The following is a 22592-nucleotide window of genomic DNA, read 5'->3' on the forward strand; positions in this document are numbered from 1 at the left end:
GATGTTTGTTGGAAATTCACAAAACGTCTCATTTTCCAGATGGATAACAGAGGCTCAGAGAGGTTAAGGAACTTGCCCAAGGTCACACAGCTAACAAGCTGCCATGATTGTTGGGTACCACACTCAGCCTGCCAGCTGGACTTTCTCTAGCTGCCCTGGCTGAGCTCATACAGTCCCTCTGTGCTATCCCTGCCCCACACAAGTGGATGGGTCTTGCTTCTAGTTCCAGCCTGGCCTAGGCACCAGGCTGTTCCTGTCACTCCACAAAGAATCGGATACAGTGAAAATCATTAACGTTTCTCCTCCATACCGTGAAAAGACAGGGAACATGGGCCTTCATTTCTATTATAGTATTTTGATTCTTTTCAGTTCACTAGCAATGCACTCACTGCTGAGAGCCTTAACCATGGAAAACACTGTGAAAAGCTCTTCTCTGTCACCTTCGGCCCCTCACGATCCATCACGTACACGTGTATGAACGTGTGTGTGTGTGTTTCCCTCAGAGTTCACCTTTAAATCGCGCCACTCCAGCCCCGTTCACATCATTTACTCCAGTGCCCTGATTGCCATAGGTGGGAAAAGTCTGCTCTAAATAGTTATGGGTATTGGGTCCTTGGCGTCCAAGTTCCAGCGAAAGAAAAGTGGCAGCTGAGGTGTCAGGGTAAAGAGAAGAAAGAAATGCGGGGCAGGGAACACACGTTTTTATTCTCTCTCTCTCTCTTTTAAGAATCTGGCACAAAGAGCTCACCTCCTTCCTGTCAGGGATGGAACAGTAGTGACTTGGCAACAGTCTCAAGCCAGATGTCACCCTCATCTGGTTGCCTTGGCTGGTTAGCTGTTTGGAAAGAGCAGCCCAAACACGGGGCAGGGGGGCTCCTGGAGGCTGTGGGCAGCGATACTGGTGACGGCCCTGGTGAGGCCCTGCTCCTCGGGGGGCGTGGGCCGGGGCCGGGGGCGGGTCTGTCAGAGGGGGGCTCTCGCTCAGACGCCAAGGGGCCCTTGGAAGCGCCCACTGCTCACCCCTCCGGCTCCCTCCTGAGGTTGAGCTGCCTGGTCCCGTCCCCAGCACTGGGGCACAGACGCGTCCTGCTATTTTACGAAGACGAGGCTCCTGGTGCATTTGGGACCCCCACAGGCGTCCCCATCCTATGTCTGTAGGACCACGCTCTGGGATACAGATGGCGGGAGCAAAGCGGGGCGCAGCCCCTGCTCTGGAGTCCTGTGCCATGGCCACCGCAGCTTGGCCTTCGTGGGCCTCATCCAGGCTGAGCCCAAAGCCTCGCCGGGCGCCCTGGGGAAGCAGGCAGAAACCTGGGCAAACACCCCAGTGAGGAGACACGGGGCTGCCACATGCGGGAGGGAGGAGGCAGAGCCTGGGGGCGGGCACAGGCCACATCCCGCGTGCTGGCCAAACTCTGAGGGGTCTCCGACTGAAGGGGGGGGGCCCGGGGACCAAGAGTGTCCTCGGGAATGAGCCCTCTGACGTCACCTGAACCCCAAGCTGGGCCCTCTAGAACAAAGCCGCGCGCTCAGGCGTGTTTGTACACACATCAGCGTGTGGTGAGAGGGCGGCGTGCAGTAAGCCGTGCCAACAGGTCCGTTTTGGTCCCCATCTGCCGCGGAGAGCCCGAGCACCTGTCGGGAACAGCTGCTGGGGGCAGCCCGTAGGTGAGGGAGGGGCAGCCCCACCCCGATGGCCTGTTCCAGGGAGCACGCCGCCTGTCCCCGCAGAAATGCCAACTGTTCGCTCTGAAGCCCATGCCAGTTGGGGAGGGTGTGCCATGAAATCCCGCGCTGCTCATCGCTTCCTCGCGGGCAGGACAGGAGGAACAGCGATGCCCTTCCCTCCCAGCCCCGGGCGTGATCGTCGCTGGTCACAGGGGCTGAGGAGAAAGGCATTCAGGAAAACTTCCGGGGCAATTCTCCCCTGGAGCTGTGAGCCCGAGACTCCCACGCCAGGGTCCCTGCCTCGCTGTCTGTGGAGAAAGAGTAGTGACGCTCCGCTTTCCTGGTCCCGCGGGCAGCGAGACGTCCCCTCTGCATCAAGGGGTCGCAGGTGAGCCGAAAGTTGGAACGAGCACGAGAGGATGACGTGGTCTGGGGTCGGGTCCTCTGAAGCATCTTCTTCCAGGTAAACAAAGTTGACTTCAGTAAGGTGAAATTAAAACCTTTAACATTATCACTTTTTGTAAACAAGTTCTCCAAAGTGAGTTATGTATTCCCCTGCCCACCGTGTCTCTAAAGTGTCTGTCATTTATTAGATGCTGGTTACCTGCAGCTGCTGCACGGTTAGCCTGCTGAATCGTGTAAGGCATCGTCCCACCTCCTCACACGGCACAGGGGGACTTCTTATTGGCTGGTCAACGTCATTCTTCTCCCAGGATGTCAAAGAGCGAGGCACCTTCCTTCTGCAATTTTCACATCGGCTTCCCCTGGTCTGCTGGCTGCTGTTTCTTTCTGCTCAGGCTGCCAAACTTCCAGAAGCTTCACTGGTGCCTTCGGAGGGCCTTCCTCAAAGCAGTCCCGAGACATCTGAATGGGTGGCTTCTAACTTGCAAGGGCTGGTAAACGAGAATCTCTGGCTTCATATGTGTGGAGGTCTAACACCAGAGCCCTGCGGGGTAGAGGGCTCTGGCTTGACTGCAGGGACTTGGTGACTTTTCTTTTGGTTGCTCAGAAGCTGTTTTCTCTTGTGGTTTTTGGAAACAGTACTTGAAACTACTCTGTAACTTGGAGGTCCACGCTTGGGCCATGGGTTCAGGGGCCAAGGACATGGTAGGCATGGTGGTCTCTCTGATTCCCAGAAACAACGTCTCCCAAATGGGAGGAGGGCACAAGCTCTCCCCCAGCATCGGGGCCATGCAGTGCAGGGAAAATACAACGCTGGGTTTAAACCTCAAGTCTGGAAAATTCCCTACTGACTCTGTGTCGCAAAGCAAAGTAACTACAAATACCACCACAAAGTAACACTCTGCTATCCTTTTTAAAAGAGCTTGGTGACCCACAACTAAAGCCTCTGTGAAAGGGGCTCTTCCCGCCTCTGTGGGGACTGTGTTTCTGCGGGTGGTCTGCTTCACCACCCCTCTGTCCCTCTCCCACCCTCCCCACGAGCGAGGAGCCGGCTTCGGGAAGGATGATCTGAGTGCCTGCGCTTCCAGCTGCTGCCAGGGAGCATCATGGGTGTGGGACAGTGCACGCGGGGTCCTGAGGGTTCGCTGCTTTAGAATGATGACCGACTCAGGGCTCTCCTCTCCGGGGAAAACTGTGGGTGCTCGGAAGCTGTGAGCAGAGGAAGAAAGCAGCCAGTAACTTTAGAGAGTGAACCCCGCTGGTGCTGCCCTCGGTGCGAGGTGCCTGGCAGGGCTGTCTCCCCTACCAGGCAGGAGCTGCAGTGGGAGCCAGGACCCTCCAGGAGAGGTCACCTCACTGGAGCTTCCCCCAGTTTGGAAGCAGCTCTCTCTCAGCCCAATGCCCAGGCATGGCGGGGCGTGAACCCACAGCACAGCGCCGGGAGGTGAGAATGGTGCAGGGAGTGGGCAGCAACCCTCAGCCAAATGCACTCAGATGGGAGACTCCGGGAACCGAAGCAAAGAGCTTCCCAAGTTCAGGGCCTGTCCTGCCTTACTTTCTTTTTTTAAATGGTAAAATATACATAATATTCACCATATTAAGCATTTGTAAGTGTTCAATACATTAAGAACATTCACATTATTGTATAACAATCACCACTAGCCACTTCCATAACCTTTCCATCTTCCCAAACAGGAACTCTGTACCCTTTAAACAATAACTCCCCATTTCCCCCTTTCCCAGACCCTGGTAACCTCTACCCACTTTCTGTCCCCATGAATTTGCCTATTCTGGCTCATATAAGTGGAATCACGCACTGGATTACTTCACTTAACATAATGTCTAGCTTATTTCACTCAGCATATTTTCAAGGTTCATCTATGTGGTAGCATGTATTCGCATTTCATTACTTTTTAAGGCTCAGTAATATTCCATTGTATGTATATACCACATTTTGTTTATCTATTTATCTGTTGAGGGAAACTTGGGTTGTTTCCACTTTTTGGTTATGTGAATGACGCTGCTATGAAAATGTGTGTACAAATATCTGTTTGAGTCCCTACTTTCATTCTTTTGGGCATATATCTAGGAGTGGAATTGTTAGATCACATGGTTATTCTACATTTAACTTTTTGAGGAACCACCAAACTGTTTTCCCCAGTGGCTGCACCATTTTACATTTCTACCAGCAATGCGAGAGGGTTCCAGTTTCTCCACATCCTTGCCAATACCTGCTGTTTTCTGATTTTTTGACAATAGCCATCCTAATGGGTGTGAAGTGGCATCTCATTGTGGTATGTGCATTTCCCTAATGACTAATGATTTGAGCATCTTTTCATATGCTTATTGGCCATTTGGATATCTTCTCTGGAGAAATGTATATTCAAGTCCTTTGCCCATTTTTAATTGAGTTGTTTTGTTGCTGTTGAGTCCTAGAAGTTTTTTTTTTTTAATATATTCTGGATATTAATCCCTTATCAGATATATAATTTGCAGATATTCTTTTCCATTCTGTAGGTTGTCTTTTCACTTTCTTGATTGTGTCTTTTGATGCACAAAATTTTTAAATCTTGATGAAGTCCAATTTATTTTTCTTTTGTTGCCTGTGCTTTTGTCGTGACGTCCAAGAAATCACTGCCAAATCCAATGCAGATCTGCACTAAATCCACTGAAAATCCAATGAAGATTTTCCTCTCTGTTTTCTTCTAAGAGTTTTATAGTTTTAGCTCTGAATGTTAGGTCTTTGATTCATTTGGAGCAAATTTTTATATGCAGTGTAAGGGAACTTCATTCCTTTACCCTTACATTCAGTCACAAAACTGGATATCCAGTTTTCCCAGCACCATTTGTTGAAAAGACTGTCCTTTCCCCATTGAATGGTCTTGACACTCTTGCCAAAAATCAATTGACCATATATGCGAGGGTCCAGCCTTCCTTTTCAATACTGTCCCTTACCCTTTCGTTTTTGCCGCCACGTCAGTATCGTGGCTGCCCTGAAAGGCTGACGACCGCTCATCCCCTGCATCTTCCAACCAGGTCATTACTGCCTCCGGGCCACAGCCCCCAAAAGCAGGTGCAGTATTCACAGTCAGCATGGATAACAATTCTCTCTGTTCTCCCACATCTGTTCCCACTCCTGTTTTCCCTTTCTCAGTTCCAATGCCAGCCACACAAGGGGGAACCTTAACGCTCCAGCCCTCATTCACGCATCGTTTATAACCACGACTCCCCACACAGACTGGATAGGTCATGAAGTCCTCCTAATCTTACCTCCGGCTTGTTTCTTAAATTTATCTCCTCTCTTCCATTCTCTCCACCACTGCCTTAATCCAGGCTCTCTCGTCAGTTTTCACCCATCACCCACCTCCAGTCCCAAGGCCCACCCAGCCAGCCCAGCCCCCAACACTTCCTCCAGAGTGAACATGGAATGTGCCAGTCTGACGTGGTCTGTACTGCTTAGAGTTCCTCAACGATGCCCCCTCTAGGAAGGAGGGCAGTCTATCACACCTCCACCGTACACACACACGCACGCACGCATGCACACACACACATGCACACGCATGCACGCACTGCCTCAGATACACCGGAATTGCTCTTGCTCCCTAAATATCCGGTTTTAATCCTCAGGCCTTTGCACGTTACTCTCCTCCTGTCAGGAGGGTCTTTGCTCCCACTGTCCGCCTTATTGTTCCAAAGCAGCTCAAATATCACCTCCTTTGTGACAAGTTCTGGATCATCCCCCAAGACCATCGGAAGCAGAACTTCACATTGTTCATTCATACGTGTTGCACACCCTCTGTGGTTTATTAGCTACCACAACGACGGTAATAATCTACATAACCTCCACACCACCAGCCCCACCTCCACAAAGATTTACCTAAATTTTAATAGACTCCAAAGTGGAGTCTATTGCAACACTACGGGGACACCTGGAGACCACTTGTCACAGTAATGCCACATTCGGTTGTTCTCTTGCAGATTTCTTCCCTAGACAGTGAGAGACGTGAGGACAGGGACTGTCTTCTATTCCCATCTGCAGCCCCAGCACAGGATCTGGCACCCAGCAGATGCTAATACTTATTTGCTAAATAAAGGAATGACTTCAAGTGCCCACTTTAAAGTTTTGCAGCCCTTGGAAAATTCCACCGTTTGGGCAGCTGCTCACGGCCTCTGTGCAAATAGGCAGTTCATCACTCCCAAGGCTGGCAGCAGATCTGCTGAGCTGAACTCAGTCCTCAGGCTTTCTCTCAGAGCCGGCCCTCCACTCCAGCGGAAGCCACATCCAACTCTCTCGACAGGGGCTTCTCCCAGGGAACGGGGAGAGGCTCCATGCAGCCCTACCATTTTGAGTGCTATTTTAAAAGCAAATTCAGAAGCAATGGTGGTATTTTTTTCCCCTTAAAAACAACTCCTTTGACATAATAAGGTTAAAAAAGAAAGGAAAAACCTCATCCTGCTTTTCCTTTCAGCTGAATTGAAAAAAAACATCCCCAATCTCCCAGTTCCAGCTGGCAGACCGCTGGACTCTCAGCTTCCGAGAAGAAGGGGAGTGGAAAGATCAGCCCTCAGCAGCTGAGAACTTATTTTTGGCTAAACAGCTGGCGGAGGACTTGCTGGCAGCAGGCAGCATCTCCCTGCAAGGATGCAGAGGCAACAGCGCCATCCCAGCAGAACACCCCGTCCGGGCCTGGGTACCTGGCTCTTAGCTTCGCAGTGACAAGTCAGAGCTTCTCGGGGCCAAAGGAACCCCGGTGGCCAAGGACTTTCTGAGGGACCTTTAAAGGAGAAAAGGGTGCTCAGCTCCCAACAAGGAGGCTCCAGGGGAACTTCACGGTTGGCCTCAAAGGAAGTTCTCTTTTGGAAAAGGGGAGAAGACCAGCTCTGTCCTGATCTAAACCCAAGACCAGGACCGGCAGGTGGGATCCCATAAAGGCAGAATGTAGCCACGTCGTTACAAAGAAAAAAACCCCTCATCCAGAGGTCTCAGACGGTGCAATGAGTTGCCCTAGAACTGTGTAAATAGAGGCTGACTGGCTTACCATTGCCAGAAATTTTATAAGAGGGATCCCTGGATCGAGTGAAAGGAACCTGTTTCTTAAAGCTGGGAAGGTCAGTGGAGACCAGTTAGGAGTTGATGAAAATTATCACTGTGGACAGGCAACTGGACAGGGGACGCCTAAATTTTAATAGACTCCAAAGTGGATTTTTACACAAAATTACACATTTGTTGATTTTCTCTGATTAAAGCCACAGAGTAAGAGCCAATCTTCTTTACTTTGTGCTGAATCCACGCTATCTTTTGTAATGTTGATGCTACAGCCCAAGTTCAAGGCTTTCCACATCAACATGAGAGAGAACAGAGGGTCTCTGCCCACTTCTGCTTTTCACCAAGTTGTTATAATGGGCTCGCTTCTTTGCTTCTGCTTTTTTCAGTTGTGATAATTTAGACAACAGGATTAAAAAGTCCTAAAGACTATGAGAAAACAATGTCCTTCAAAGAAAGCTTTTGCATTTATATTCCATCCAGATATCCAGTACTCCAGAAACATCTTCGTATTCAATGTGGAATAACAGAAATCCAAAGCAAGAGAACATGAAGTTGGTAGAAGAAAAAATAATTTTCACTGGCAGACAGTCTCCAATTCAAACGCAGAGTTTACCGATTATGTGCCAGGCCCTACCTTAGCTACCACCTTGATGAAGACACGCCAAAGATGGGACCCTGTCCTCTGGGGACATGGCGCACGCGCTCCACGGCACTCAACCCCGTGCGTTGCCCACCTGGGCTGTTCTCACCTCTCCTCGCACCCCCCGCCCAGTCCCATGGACTCTCTGCAGGTCAACAGGTTTGTCCTCTGGTTGCTTTTATTTCAAACGAGCTCAATCCAAGCAACGTTTGTTAAACTCTCACAAAGTACCAGGGTCAATGTTAGCACCTTGGAGGCGTAGGATTCAAAGGTGAGTAGCTTCTAAATATGTGTCCATTTGTTTGTTTGTACCTCCACTTTATTCCCCAAGCATTAGAGGTGGCTTACAAAAATAAAACAGGACCAGGGAAAATAGACATTCTAAGGGAAGGTCAAGCCAGGAGACAAAGGAGGAACACACACACCACACACGCACAGCACAGAGTCCTACATGGCTGGTAAAGTAAAACCACAAATTTGACTCCATGGATGAACAGGACATAGTCTCCAAGCCGTCTGGGGATGGACAGCAGCCCTTATACCAATTTCTTGGTATAAAAGCATAGAAGCTGGCACACGGCGGATGTTCTAGGCATTCACTGTTTAGATGCCGACTGGGGCATCAGAACACAAGGTCTCTCCTCAAAGCACGATATCCAGCTGAATAACTTGGGCTGGGAGGGTCAGAGAAGGCTTTGCTCAAGAGGTCTCAACTCCGTTGGGCTACTTCGATGGGGAGACTGCTCAAAGTTACCAAGCCAGTCATCACTGCTGCCATGATGCTAGGATGGAAGTGGTGCTATGAAGAAAACTACCACACAACTCCTCAAGCAATGGCAACCCCACTAAACAGGGCATGCTGGCAGCATAGGGGTTGGAACCTCAGTTTCAGGGCCACACTCTGGATCCGCAATTCTCTAGGCTTGGGCAATGCCATTCACTGAACAACCTCGAGGTTCTACCTGGGGGTACTGGTCATGGAACCCTTCTGATGGCAGTTTCTTTGGTAAAGAGACAAGGTCACTCAACAGTCAGAGACACACCACCATCTAGAAAGTTATAATCCCCAAATTAGCTTCACCCCACACCTGAAGTCCTTCACTCTAGGGAATCTGAAATGACCAACAGTCATTCCCCAAAGGTTTAACAGCCAGGTCGCTCTTTCAGGGGATCACAACGTGAGTACTCAATGCATAAACTTCAAAAACTAATCCCAGTTTCGCTAGAACGCTTATCTGCTTTTCCTCCAAATAGTATTTTCCTTTAGTGATAAAGCCTCTTATCGCACTGAAGCTCCAAATAAAGGAGTGTGAGAAGTTATTGCAAAGTGGCATCTTCTCCCACTGAAGCACTGCATCTTCTTTCAGAGCCCTTGCCACTCTATGTGTAGAGAGAAAAGTGGTGGGGAGGGGAGAGGACTTCCCAGGTGAAGGACAGATGGGTCTGAAAGACAGCGGCCCCGGCTGACCGCGTCATCTCCCCGGCGAGGCCCAGTACTTGTACCAAGGATGGGACCCTCAATAACAACACCATCTCCTGCTTGTCCCTGTAATTCAACCAGTGGTTGGGACCAAGGTCCCAGTTAGCGAGCGGAAAAACCAACACCCTGCAGGAAAAGAAGGCAGAGGATCTGGCCCCGGAGGGGGACACCCAGCCTGGGAGATGAAAGGTGCAGCCAAGGGACTGTGGGAAGGGGGTGGGGAGTGAGCGGCAGTACAAGTAGGCTATTCCAACAGAAACCATAATCCATAGTGGACAAGGCGTAGCCCACGTGAGCTGGACCCCACCTGGAGGGCCCATGAAGATGGACAGAAACAGGAATCTTGGTGAAATGCAACTTCTGATTCCAGCTTTTGTGGGGATGGGGCCGGTGTGCTTGGGAGCACCACTTTACAGTTTTACTACAGATTATATGCCTCTGAGACCCACAGAAGATCGGGCATCTACAACCTCAAGTCTTTGGCATTTGGGGGGATACAAGGCAAAAAGAGGCTGAGGAACACTCTCAAAAGTAGGCAAATGCTTTTTCACTGGATCAGGGAGGGACTCAAATTGTCCTCTGCCGAAAGGTTATTTTGGTAGGCAGGGTGGACCCAGGGTCAGCGGACATGCAGACATTCTCAACATTTCATTACAAATAGAGGAGTGGCGGCAATGACCGTTCTCGCCCCCGGCTGAGATGCTCGTAGGTGCTCTGCCCAGACCTGCAAGAGCCTTCACACTGGCCTCAGCCCCACAGCATCTGCCTCCCCTGGCCTCTTCACCTCACCACTGTCAGAGTGCTCTTCCTAAAACACATCCTTGGCCATGTCATCCCTCTGCTCAAAAATATGGCTAAATGTTTCCTCCACATTTCGGCCTCAACCAAACTTTACAATTTCAATCGCTCCACTCCCCACCCCCATTCTACGTACATCCCGTGGTTCTGCCCCCGTGGACACGCTGATTTCCCAGAATCACACCTGTTTAGGTTACTCCTCCTCCCTTACCCATCAGCCCTTTGCAAATACGTTTGCAGGTGCATGCATGCATGCATGCGTGCGTGCACGCACACGCACACACACACACACGCACACACACACGCTTCCACACCTGGTTAAAATCCTACTCATCTTTCCAGGCACATTCCTCTGGAGCATGCTTCCTCTGGAGGGCCTTCCTAGTTCCCTGGGTTCGAATTCAATGCTCCCTTAGGTGTGTTCCTAGAGCATCCTGAGCTTACCCTTGATGTCACACTGATCACACTGTTCTAGGTGGCTGTGTGTGTGTGTGTTAGTTTCTGCCACTTGAATGTAAGGCAGCTGGATGGCAGAGACTGAGCTGAAATCATTTTTATTAGTCCCACCGCCCTCCCACCCATCCCAGGCCTACAGGCAGTGTCTCAAACGTGGTAGCCACTCAGTCTGTGTATGAATTGAATTGAGTCTGTAATTGCAGATCGTTGATTTACAGTCAAGAAGCATGGACAATATTGAAAGGGACTCTGGATCCAATTCTGACAAATAACCGCTCCAATACTAGATAGATATTGGATGAGCCAACTCACATTTGTACCTCAGTCCACATTATTTAGAAGGTAACGGATACCATTTGAAAGGACGAGGTCCTAGTTGATTACTGAGAGCAGTGGGAGGGGTGGAAAATGAGGTGACCGTGGAATCAGCTCTGTCTCCCAGAGCTGTGACTTTGGGTAAGTCCCACAGCCCTTCTGAGCCTTGGTTTTCCATCCGTAACATGGATGTGAGAGTTCTGCCCTGTTAACAAGGCTGCTCAGAGAAGAGATGAGATATTTATAAAAGGGATTTAAGAACTAAAAATGTGCTATTCAAATGAGAAAACTTACATAACCATTTTGTGAATCCTACTGTGATAAGCAAATTTTTGTAGTTAATCCCCCTTTTTGGCCTGGGTAAAGAAGGGATAGGATAGGTAGAGTGGTGAGCTGTATTTACTGTTGAACACCCCTGTGTTGGTAATGGGTCCGATACTTTGGGATAGCTTCTCTGAAAATGCAAACTATTATCTTTGGGGACCACAGGGTTCTGGCCGCCCAAAATACAGATACACAGCGTTAACTTTGGTTTCTCTACAATAAAAACATTGAATGGTCTCTTTTGGTTTTGGAAAGGTCAATGAGGAAAAACTCATTGTAACAAGAAAGATGAAGAGACTGGTAAAATATTTAAATATTATAAATACACAAGACACAGATGCCATCTAGCTAATAGTTCATATCAGCTCCCTAGAAACTCAACCACTAACACTGGGCATGTGGTCTTAGGGTCTCTCCCATCTGCCGTTGACTTTACCACTGATGGCAGAAAGCTTACGCTACACCAGACCCGGGGGCCAGCTGTGTGGCTATGCATCCATCACGCTGCCCGAAGACCACATGACTGCCCCTGGGGCATCTTCGTGCCAGCCTGATACATGTAAATGCCTGAAGCCCACATAGTGACCAAGTAGAAAGGCACACATGATGCCCAGGGGCCGGTCTCCAAACTGTCTCGGTTCAATACCGGCACGCCCACCTGTCAGTGTGTCGCTGCACATGCTTGCTAACCACAGGCTAACCAGACAGCTAGGGATTCATGCTGCCTGATGCAGGTCATCAACCATACAGGACAGCTGCATGCTAGCTGGTCCCGAGTTTTTATCATTCCCGTGCCGTAATCAAACGCGCAGAGTATTTCCATATACTCTCTGTGCATATATAACTATGCATTCTATGTCTTGTCATAGCACTGTTCACACAGCACCCAGGAGTCCATCATGTATCATGGTGACGTGTGCCAGGCACGGAATGATTGTGCCTAGACCTTCTGCCTAGACCACAAGGCCCACTGTCACCAAAAGCCAAGAAACATCTCTTAGGTACAGAGCAGGATTTGCTGTAATAACTTTGGATTCAAGTCTGAAAACTCCATTATGGCAAGTTAGTTGGAAAAATGGTGTAAAAATGCGCCCAGTGGCAAGGACACACACGTCAAGCTGGTGTCGCATCCACTCTAAAAGCAGAAGGGACTCTGATGCCTCATCATACCCTGGACAGAAACAATGGTGGGGCTCTGCACTGTCCCCCCATCCCTTCTCCCGGGACTCAGGAGTAGCTACGGGCAGCTGAGGTCGGTTCCGTTCTCGTTGTATAACTCTGCTCAGAAACTGCACAACGTTTCTTCAGCATGGGAATGCTCCCCTGAGGTCAGCTGATTTGACCCTCCTTACATCACAGATGAAAAGCTGAGGCCGAGGGGTACAGTCAGGGCTGCTGGCCACACTGCCGATTAAAGGCTGATGTGTATTCACAGTGACACGCTTAGCCACCAGATTAATTTTTAATTACAGTGTACACTTGGCTACTGAGCACATTTACTGATAACAAAAAGAGCATCATGGCCAGACCCAGAGAGAGGGAGGAAGCGGGAGATGAGAGCGGGATGTGGGGCTCAGGACCGAGAGCAGGTTGGAGGTGGGAGGGTCCAGAGGGAGGGACACTGGACTCAGTGCCCGGCTCTGGCTCTGACCAGCCGTGTGGCCTCAGGGCAGCCTCCATCCCTCTCTGGCCGGCCGCTTCCCGGGCTGTAAACAGAAGGAGTCAGCCTCTACGATCCCTTCACGCTCACAGCTCGGACAGATTCAGGAGGTATAAGCATCATTCATGGTGGAAGGAAGCCCTGGCGTCAGCCTGATGAAATTTACAAGGGAAGGAGACAGATATCCTTCCACCCAGCTCTGGCCAGCCTCATGACCCCTCCTTCACTGTGACGGCCTCGGGCAACTGTTATCATCACACAGAAGGACCATCCTGGCCTCCTTGCCTCCTCACCACCGCACAGCCAGGAGGGGAGGCTGTGATTCACCTTGTTTACTGAGCACTCTACATTCATGCAGTGAGTTCTTTTAAATACGAAAGTCTGAAAACTGAGTCTAAAACACCAACTTTTAGAAATGTAGAGAAATGTTTCAGAGGTTTCTATAGATCAGGAAATGTTCACTGCATGACCAGCCCTGTGGCAAAACCAGGCCAGTGACCCAAGTCCCTAGGAAGTGGAACGCAGCATTTCAAAGCTGTCACCATCTGCCCACTCACTGCTCCACCACTTCCTTTTACGTGGGACACGTGAAGCCACAGACAAATGAGGCCACGAATTACTCTGCTTGGACTCAAGGGCAGGGCAGGCTGGGACAGCGGGTGACAGACGCGTTAGGTGTGGTGGGTGGAAGGAGAACGGGCTTCTGAGCCTGGCTCATCAGGGGTCAGACGGCAGGAGGCGTGACTCTGGGAATCACCTGCCTCTTCTGGCCTCAGCATCCTCATCTCTGTCACGTCACTGCTGGCCTCACGTGACCTCTAGCAAATCCTCTTTGACACATTCATTGGATTTGCTACTAGTAAAATGCGCAGAGAATTATCAGTGAGTGATGAAAAATATTTTAATAGAGTTTTCATTAAAGATGTGATCTTGGTTTAATCACTCAGAATGCCACAGATACCTACAACTGTCTGCTGGGTTCCAGGCAGTGTATGAGACACCTCATAGACAGTCTAGTGCCTTGCCCCAGACAGGGCCAATCTAAAGAATGAAGCCCATTTTCAGATGAAGAAATTGGAACTGAAGTTGCTAAGAGCATGAAGCCTCCTCCATGTCACAGCAGGACTGGAACCTGGGTTTCCTGCTGTCACAACAATGATGAATAAAGTCCTTATCTAACTGGGTCAGGCTGGGTTGATTAAAGGTTGAAGGGGAAAATAAAAGTCAATGCAAAATTAGGTTAATATTTTTATAAAAGTTGACTCCTATGAAGTCAGAATATTGATAAGTACGTTCCAGAACTAATTCCCTCTGTTTTTGTTTTCTGAAGCCCCAGAACACGAGCTCCATTTAGGAATGGGTAGAATTCACCTTTCAAAACAGCATCTCGTGTTGTTTTTAAAACGTAATTTTATATCCTTCATTTTATCAACTTTAAAATGGAGTTAATGTGTGTCCACACCTCTTGGGAGACTCAAGTAAGATAAAATGTACAAAAACAATACAACAGCCATAATTCTCTAAACAAATGGAAGGTGGTATTTTATTGTTGTAATTATTACTTTGCCTTGATACATATCTAAAAGTTTCCCAAAGCATCGTGTGACAATGATCAGACATATAAGGATGTGGTTTAACTGGACGTTTTCATTTTGTCCTTTGTCACGTCACCAGTGCCCACCAGGATGCCGATGGCCTCCGGGGGTGGGCGGGAGAAAGAGCAGGAGCTGGGCTGAGAGACCCAAAGGGCAAGGAGCCCTAACGGGTGAGCCTGATCAGAGCTGACAGCTCACCAGACTAGTCCGCTGCTCATCTATCCTTGATGGACCCGTTAACCAGATAGCTGCCAGGCCCCCGCTTTTGCAGAAGGAGACGACAGGCTGCCAACACATGACCACGCAAGAACCCCCTCCACTCAACCTGGACATGCCCCCTCCCCTTCGTTTCCTCACAGCAAGACCCCAACTGGGCATGACACCCAACATGGGCATAGAGTATCCCCAAGTCACACAGACTCTGGGAAATTCTGAAAGTGGCCCAGCTGGGAATCCCGGGAATACAGAAGCGAGAGGGACTGGATCTAAGCAGGGGACACAGCCGAGGTGGCAGGTGAGCTGGGCTTGTGGCGGGAAGGACAAGGTGAGCAGAGCACGGGAGCAGGCGTGGGAGAGTGGGACAGCCAGGCTGTTAGTATGCGCATGGGGGCTACTAGGGAATGGCCTTGAACTTCAGGCAAAGGTGTCTGGTTGTGGACAAGGGAAACAGAATGAACATTAGCCTACAGGAGTCTTTTCCTTTCCTGCTTTAGGTATACGTGTTTCATCACCATGACCCTCCCTGCCCCAGTTCCTTAGCTGCCTTCAACATCTTCCTGAAGTCTAATCAGAGAAAAGTAACTGGTGCAAAAATCACATGAGACAGCGGGAGAGTCTGCAGTCAGACAGACCGAGACGGTCTCTTCCACTTTGGGGAGTTATTTCACCTCTCTGAGCTCTGACTTCTCCATCTGTAAACTGGAGACGATAATACTTATCTCATGGAACATATGAAAATTAAAGGAAACTCAATATCCATTAGTTTATCATTACTTTTAATAAGTAGGAAACGATACAGACATGTACACTTGCATGATGCCTTTGCTCTGAAATTTTAAGAGGAGTTGATATGTGACAGTGTGTCCCTCCCACCCTCCCTGAAATTCCCGCGGACGGGGCCGTTAAGGAATGGGTTACAACAAAGGGAGGGGCATCGTCTCAAAGCCCCTCTTCCTCTCCTGGCTTCCAAGATACTCCATTGTTCTCCTCTATCACTATTTACTCTCAGTCCCCTTTGCAAGCGTCTCTTTTTTTTGCTGTCTCCACAACGGCTGCTGTTCAGTCCCTGACCTGATTTTATAGGACACCTCCCCCAGGGTGGGTGAGAAAATTCACAATTCACTCCCTTGGCTGCAGAAACCATTTAACCAGTCTTGACACGCTAACAACTCCTACCTTTGTATCTCCTCCGCCAGCACGCCCCGCTTCAGATCTTTATTTCAGTGCCTCCTGGAGATGACCTCCTGGATTGTCCAGTGAGGACCTCAGCCGCCACACACTGAATGCAGCCCCTAACCTCCTGACAAGAGAATAATCCTTTAGAATCACAGACTTGATCGCCTCACCCCCCTGCCCCGCGCCCCCCCCCAGTCATAAAGGTCCAGCCCGTCCTGTCACGTCTCCCACCCCTCGCTCTGCCCACCCCCAGGCACACCCTCCACGGCAACGTGCCGCCCACCATTGCGACAGGTTCTCTCCTTGACCAAACTCTATTCAGGCTCCTCTGAACTCTCTCAACCAGGGCCTGACCTCAGGGCCTTTGTGCTGGTCTCCATATTGTCCAGTCGTAGCAAGAGTCCTGCTCCGTCAGTTTAACCAGAACCCTCGCCCTCCACGTCGGATAACCCTAACTGATGGGGTCTCCCAGGTGATGTCTGATCACCCCGGCCTGCCATCAGCAAGAATCCAGTTAGGTGGCTTTACCTCGATAGGTCCTCTCAGTAATCTCCATCCCCTCAGCCCCACCCTGCTCCACGGCAGGAATTCCCCCCTCGTCCTGGTGTCTGGGAGTTAAGTCCCGGCTCTCCCCTACGGCAAAGCCCATGGTAGAAGCCCCCCTCGAATAACGTCTTCCTTATTGCCTTTAACAAGTCACACTTTATTTTTTAATAAATTTATTTATTTATTTATTTTTGGCTGCACTGGGTCTTCATTGCTGTACGGGGGCTTTCTCTAGTTGTGGTGAGCAGGGGCTACTCTTTGTTGTGGTGCACGGGCTCTAAGCATGCGGGCTTCAGTAGTTGTGGTGTGTGGGCGCTGTAGTTGTGACTTGCAGGCTCTAGAGCTCGGGCTCAGTAGTTGTGGCACACGGGCTTAGTTGCTCTGTGGCATGTGGGATCTTCCTGGACCAGGGCTCGAACCCGTGTCCCCTGCATCGGCAGGCAGATTCTTAACCACTGACCCACCAGGGAAGCCCTTCACTTGAATTTTTAATAGTTCCCAAATAAGACTCAAATGTGAGTCCTTTTACCTAGCAGTTCTCAGTCCTGGCTGCATCTGGAAACATCTGGAAGCTTCTAAAAAAAAAAAAAACCCAACTTCTCATGCCTGGGCTCTACCTCAGATTGGGGTTAATCATCAAAATGGGGTTGAGGGGTGGGCAGGAGGACTTTTTTAAACTCCACAGGTGACCCCAATGAGTGGCCAGAGTTGAGAACCTCTGGCCTGAAAACCCTCTGCCTTCCCACCTAGACGAAGAGGGCAATTCTGCCGGGACTGTCTGGAGAGGCTCCACGCTGACCGGCACTGTGATGATTCCCACATTATACTGTCATTATTTGGAGGGGAGGAGTTATGAATTTTCATTCTTTGGATTCCAAGCACTGGCAGGGTGGGTGCCTGGCAATGTTTCTGAACTGCCTGGAAGGGGTCAGAGCAAGCAGGTTGGGGTAGAGGGAGGGTCTCCAAGTTCCAGGCAGGTTCTACTACTTCTCTCCACCCATAAGGGCATGGAAGGTGTAGTCACACAGTTCCCCAGGGTGACACAGCCCAATATGCCAGGCATATTCTGATTTAAGATACAAGCCCTGGGCACATAAACTGTCCTAAAAATGGCAGGTAAATGTCACGGTTAGCATTTTAGTGTGTAGCTTCATGGAGCAAGGGTGGCCCAGAGTCATTGATCTGGGGGTGAATCTCAGCTCAGCAGGCATCCGTCACGTGAACTTGGTCACATCCCATGCCCTCCAAGCCCTTGGGAAAAAAGTGGGGGTGAGCAGGTGAAGAAGGTCCCTAAAGTTCTTTCCACCTCTAACATCCTACAACGCTCTGACCAACTAAAAAGAAGTGCTTTCTCCTTAGCTGTGCGCAAACGAAGCAGAAGTCACTAAAATGAGGGTGACGGAGCCAGAAGGAAACTCACAAAGGCAGCCGGCCTCAGAAGTAGCCTACAATTTCACTGGGCTTTGTCTGCAAAGACTGTTGAAAGAAGAGAGACGGGACTTGGAGTGGCCAGAAGAATAATTCCAATCACACTTCTCCAAATAATGTACTTTATATTCTTTTTGAGTTCAAGGTCTCTGATACGCTTTCCAAAACATTTTTACAAATGTCAAACTCACTGTCAACCCTAAACCACCTGGAAAAAAAAATAACTGACAGGCAGCTAAATTAAGGAGCTATAATTTCACTGAAGTGTTTCAGGGACCTTTTAAGCCACAAGAACCAAACTGAAATTGCTTCAGTTGAGCCCAGAAGCCGCCTGAGTAAGAAGAGACCACAAAACATTCCCCCACCCCACTACACTTTAAAATTGAGCCAAGTTGCTGAGAGGGTAGATCTTAAGGTTTGTCCCCATTAAAAAAAAAGTTGCAACTATCTGAAGAGAGAGATTAATTAGATGAAACGTGGTGGTCGTTTCACAGTGGATATGTATATCAAATCATCAAATTATACAGCTTCAACATGTACAATTCTTAATTGTCTTAATAGACCTCAATTTTGTTTTTAAGTGGAACCTGTGGAGATGAACTGGGGCCTCTTTCTGCCACAGGACCTCCATCACCCCACTTGCCATTCTGAGCTCCCCGTGACCGAAGGCTCACACCAGCAATCCTCCTGAAGCCTGAACCCCCCTCCCTTCCCCCGCAGCCTTCTTGCTTTCCAGATGGCAGTGCCCTTCCCTGGACAGCCCTGACTCTCCCAGCAACCGGCCCCACGGACCTGAGCAAATCACCAGGCCTCGAATATTCCACCTCGAAGGTCAGGTGGCTGAACTAGTTTTCTTTCATGGACGCTGCCCCAGCTCTAGGGAGAAGAAGTGAAGGTCCGGGAATTCTCTTCTTCCACCCAGCGCCCCAGGAGGAGACAGAAGCTCTAAGGAGGAAAACACCGGTGGGAAGCTGATGTCCACAAGGGAGCGTGCTGGCAGAGTGGAGAGTGGTGGGTCAGGGCGGGACAGCATCGGGCCGGGGCTGCCGGAGTGATTCCAGTCCCACTACCAGCTAGCTGGAGGCAGAGCTGGGCCTCTTCCAAGCACGGCCTTGTCCCTCCATGACTGGGCAGGTACATCCACTTAAAGGAAGGGTCCAGGAATGCCATTCTGGCCCTTGAATGACCTTCAGCCTAGTCAAGACCTCTGCCACTTGCCAAATCTGAAAACAGAGCTGAGGTATCTGCCACGTGAAGCTGTAGCTAGTGGACCCCAAAGGCCTGTTGGCCAGATTTTCATGAGATGCTTTGGCAAAGCCCTTTCCTGGCACCACCTTTACAGCTTTAGATCAGGTCTCCAAATGAGAGGCAGGTGTAGAATGACAGCCGCTGGTCATTTTGCAAATAGGGCACTCAAGGTGCGCCTCCCTCCCAGGGCAAGCTGAGCCTGTCCGCCAGCTGCTACCCATGTCTCGGCACGAAAAGCAGTTCAAGGGAGACTCTGGTGACAGGCATCTCCTCAAAACCAGTGCGGGTCAGGGGAGAACGATTAACGAGGTTCTGGCCCTGGACTCGCATCCTAAAGACTGCAGCGCGAGAACCACAGTGGTAGGGGGAGGGGATACCTGTGGGCAGGGCTGTCTCCAAGGCCAAAGGCTCCTGAGCTGCTGTCAGTGCTCGACGACCTGGAGAAGCAGCTGGAGGAGGACAAGGAGGTGGCCCCACCTGCTGAGGCAAAACTAAAGACCCACAACCAAGTAACACACGACAGTCCTTGCCCCAGTCCAGCGGGCACTGCAGGCCACCTAACCCCTCTGGGCCTCAGTTTCCTCACCTGTAGAGTGGGCAGGAGGACCCCACACCACACAGCACGAAATGGCTTCACATTACCATTCTCCAGTCACATTCGACCTCTCCAGGTGCCCATTCGTGATTTATCCCCCGCAAGTTGGCCCTTGGTGTACCTCTGGTCCCCTAGGGTCACAACAGTGACAGTGCCTGAGGCGGGGCAGGGAGGAGACCAACCCAGGGTGATTTTTCCAGCCCCCAGGGATGGCCCTGACATCAAGGGTCCCTGCCACAGTTCCTAGATCTCTAAGGAAAAGCAAGAGTCTCATCAGCTCCCTTAGGGTCTGCCCTGCCTCTGCTTCGACACTGTGGATGGGAGAGAATCTAGCACCCCTACCATCACAGGATGGGTGGGGCAAGTGCGCCCCTTGGTGGTTTAATCCAGCAACTGCAGAGAGAGGGCCGAAACCTACAGCCTCCACCACAGGGGTTGGGCACATGTGTGTTGCCACCCCACCAGCCAGGCCTCTGGAGAGGCCCGATGCTAACGTGAAAGGTGGTGGAAACTCCTTGGGGAGGGGCCAGTATGACAGACCCAGCGCCAGGATCTAAGCCTCACTGCCCCCTTCCTCCCAGCTCTTCTTCTGAAATGTTCCAGGGACTCTGATCCTCAGACCACTTCCTTCCTGAGGCCCCGGGGATGAGCCCTAAACAAAAAACCTCCTGGCTATTTAGTCAGGATGAAACAGCTAGAGAAGGTAGGGAAGGGAACTGATTTATGTTAGGAAGGGGGTGGATAAGAGAGAAAAGGAAGGCGGGAGAAAACAATGAAATCAAGGTAAAGCTAAAATGATGAGCAGAGGCGAGTGCAAAGTGGAAGGGAAGGAGGACAGAGGTGGGGAGGATGAGTGAGGGAGAGGCTTGGGGGAGACACACTGGGGGAGACACTGCCCAAGCGTGCCTCCAGGGGCCATGGGGCATCCAGATATAGAACATTCACCCATCCACCCATCCATACATCTACCCATCCACCCATCCATCCACCCATTTACCCATCCATCCTTCCATCCATCCATCCATCCACCCATCCATTCATCTACCCATCCATCCATCCATCCACCCACCCATCCATTCATCTACCCATCCATCCATCCATCCACCCATCCATCCATCTACCCATCCATTCATCTACCCATCCATCCATCCATTCATCCATCCATCCAAAAAAAATTATTAAGTACCTATTGTGTGCCAGCTTACTGGCTTCTGGAGACACAGAGATAAAAAAAAATAATTCTTAGTCTAGAAAAGGAAAGGAATGTAAGCTAATTGTGAGTGCATTTTCTTATTCTGGAATAAGAAACCAGGGCATTTCACCAGTTATGGGCTAACCAGGAAAACTGCACAGGAAAGGCGGCCACAGCATCACATCCTTCATAGCTCCCTTGGGATATTATTAAAGAAAGAAATTTCAAAACTGAACTGTAGCAATGCTCTCAAAGGGAATTAAAGCCTAGCACCCTGTAGCAGTCCCCCCATGCAGAGTGCAGGGAGTGCCCTCTCCAGCTGCCCACCCAGAGGTCAAGCCTCCTCCTAACCCGTGGCAGTTGACCTGGGAAAGCTTCCTGTAGGAGGAGACCATGCGGGCTGGGTCTTAAATCAAGAGTAGGAGTCATCCACGAATAAAGGGGAAGAGACAGTCTAGGCAGGGAAACAGCTTGTGAAAAGGCCACAAGGCCAAACCAAACCCCAAGCAGGCAGAGCGAGCGCAGCCCATTTGGGTGTGGCTGGAATGTGCGGGGTGCGTGAGGCAGTGACGCTGAAGGGAAGAACCATGTGCACCCTCTGTCATTTATCTTTCCTTTTTTCTCCCCACTGCACATGAGTGCATTTCGGCTGGGTGTCTTTTCAGTTCATTACAGCCCCTCTCTCTCCCATGGTCCGGCCCAATCAACATTCATGTCACCAGCGTGCCCCTTTGAGCCACCTGCGTTGAGTTTGTGACCCAAGAGCCAAATAAGGAAGACCCTAGTTTGCCAGGTCATGAAGAGCAATGTCGAGCCACTGACAGGGCATAAATGCATGTCACCACTAACGGAAGGGACAATGACACACGAGACGCCCTATTAACCTTAGCCCAGATCTAGGATTTACCCCAACAAAATCATTGCAAAAGATACAGCGTTATTTATATGACCCAAGAATGGTCAGTGGTCTTGTCAAAACTAGGGGCCGCGCTGGTCAAGTTGTGAGTCTCAGGCTATCCCCGGGCTGAGCCAGGCTGGGAGAAGGAAGGAGAGAGAGATACACAGGTGTAGGGTGGGGGGAGGTGGAGGCAGCACGAGAAAGAAGGAGGGGCCTTCCTGCTGGGGACCAGGATGCTCAGGAAATGACCGCCAGCAGGCCTGGCACAGGGTGAGGCCACGGGCATCCAGCCCACTGGGGCAGGGGAGGCTCCCGCCCCCATGCCCACACCGTGCCCCCCTTTGCAGACACCACCTGTGAGTGCAATGAGAAGATGCTCAGTTAACAAAACTCAGCGGACAGGCCTCTTTCAGTCGTGATGCATCACCGCAGATTTAGGGGGTCTCTTTGGTTTATTTTTTCCACTAAGCAATCTTTTTCAGATAGCCTCAGGTTGAGGACTTACAGGGAGGTCGACGTTGGGCTGACGGGGGTCACGCAGAACATCCCAGAAGCTGACCTCGCCCTGGACAGGCAGGAGGCTTCTCCAATAGTGCAAAGTGGCAAGTCGCCATATGTCTGGGGACAGGGCGGTCAAGCGTGTGAAGCCGGTCATGGGAGGGAAGTGTTCTGTAGTCATTGAAAATGACAAGTATAAAGGTGATGAAGCGATGGGGAAAAACGCACTAATAATGTTTAAGTGAAAGAAGTACTACAGGAAGAAGTCTCTATCCAATGCGGTCTGTGTAAAAACTATGTGTCCAGATGAACAAAGACCAGAAGGGAGCCCAGAAAGATGAAAACAGTGACTATGACGGGGCAGTGGGGCTGCAGTAATTTTTCAAAGTATTGCTGGAGTCTTGTCT

The 22592-nt window shown here is 50.3% G+C and overlaps 1 protein-coding gene across 4 annotated transcripts in view; it reads right to left on the minus strand.

Annotated features, from left to right (window-relative positions):
- MSRA (methionine sulfoxide reductase A) overlaps positions 1–22592 on the minus strand; it is a 383087-nt gene that overhangs the window by 26588 nt on the left and 333907 nt on the right. The window contains exon 6 of one of the 4 annotated variants that reach the window (XM_089912747.1): positions 15781–15904. The exons of the other annotated variants lie outside the window; for them this stretch is intronic. Within the exon in view, the coding sequence (XP_089768873.1) occupies positions 15812–15904 (93 nt within the window). The 3' untranslated portion in view covers positions 15781–15811. The remainder of the gene's footprint in view (positions 1–15780; positions 15905–22592) is intronic. 4 annotated transcript variants of the gene reach the window in all.

The sequence above is a fragment of the Delphinapterus leucas genome, chromosome 6, assembly GCF_059928025.1.
Source record: "Delphinapterus leucas isolate spDelLeu-1000000601 "Yukka" chromosome 6, BTC_Dleu_Yukka2, whole genome shotgun sequence".
Classification (NCBI taxonomy): Eukaryota; Metazoa; Chordata; class Mammalia; order Artiodactyla; family Monodontidae; genus Delphinapterus; species Delphinapterus leucas.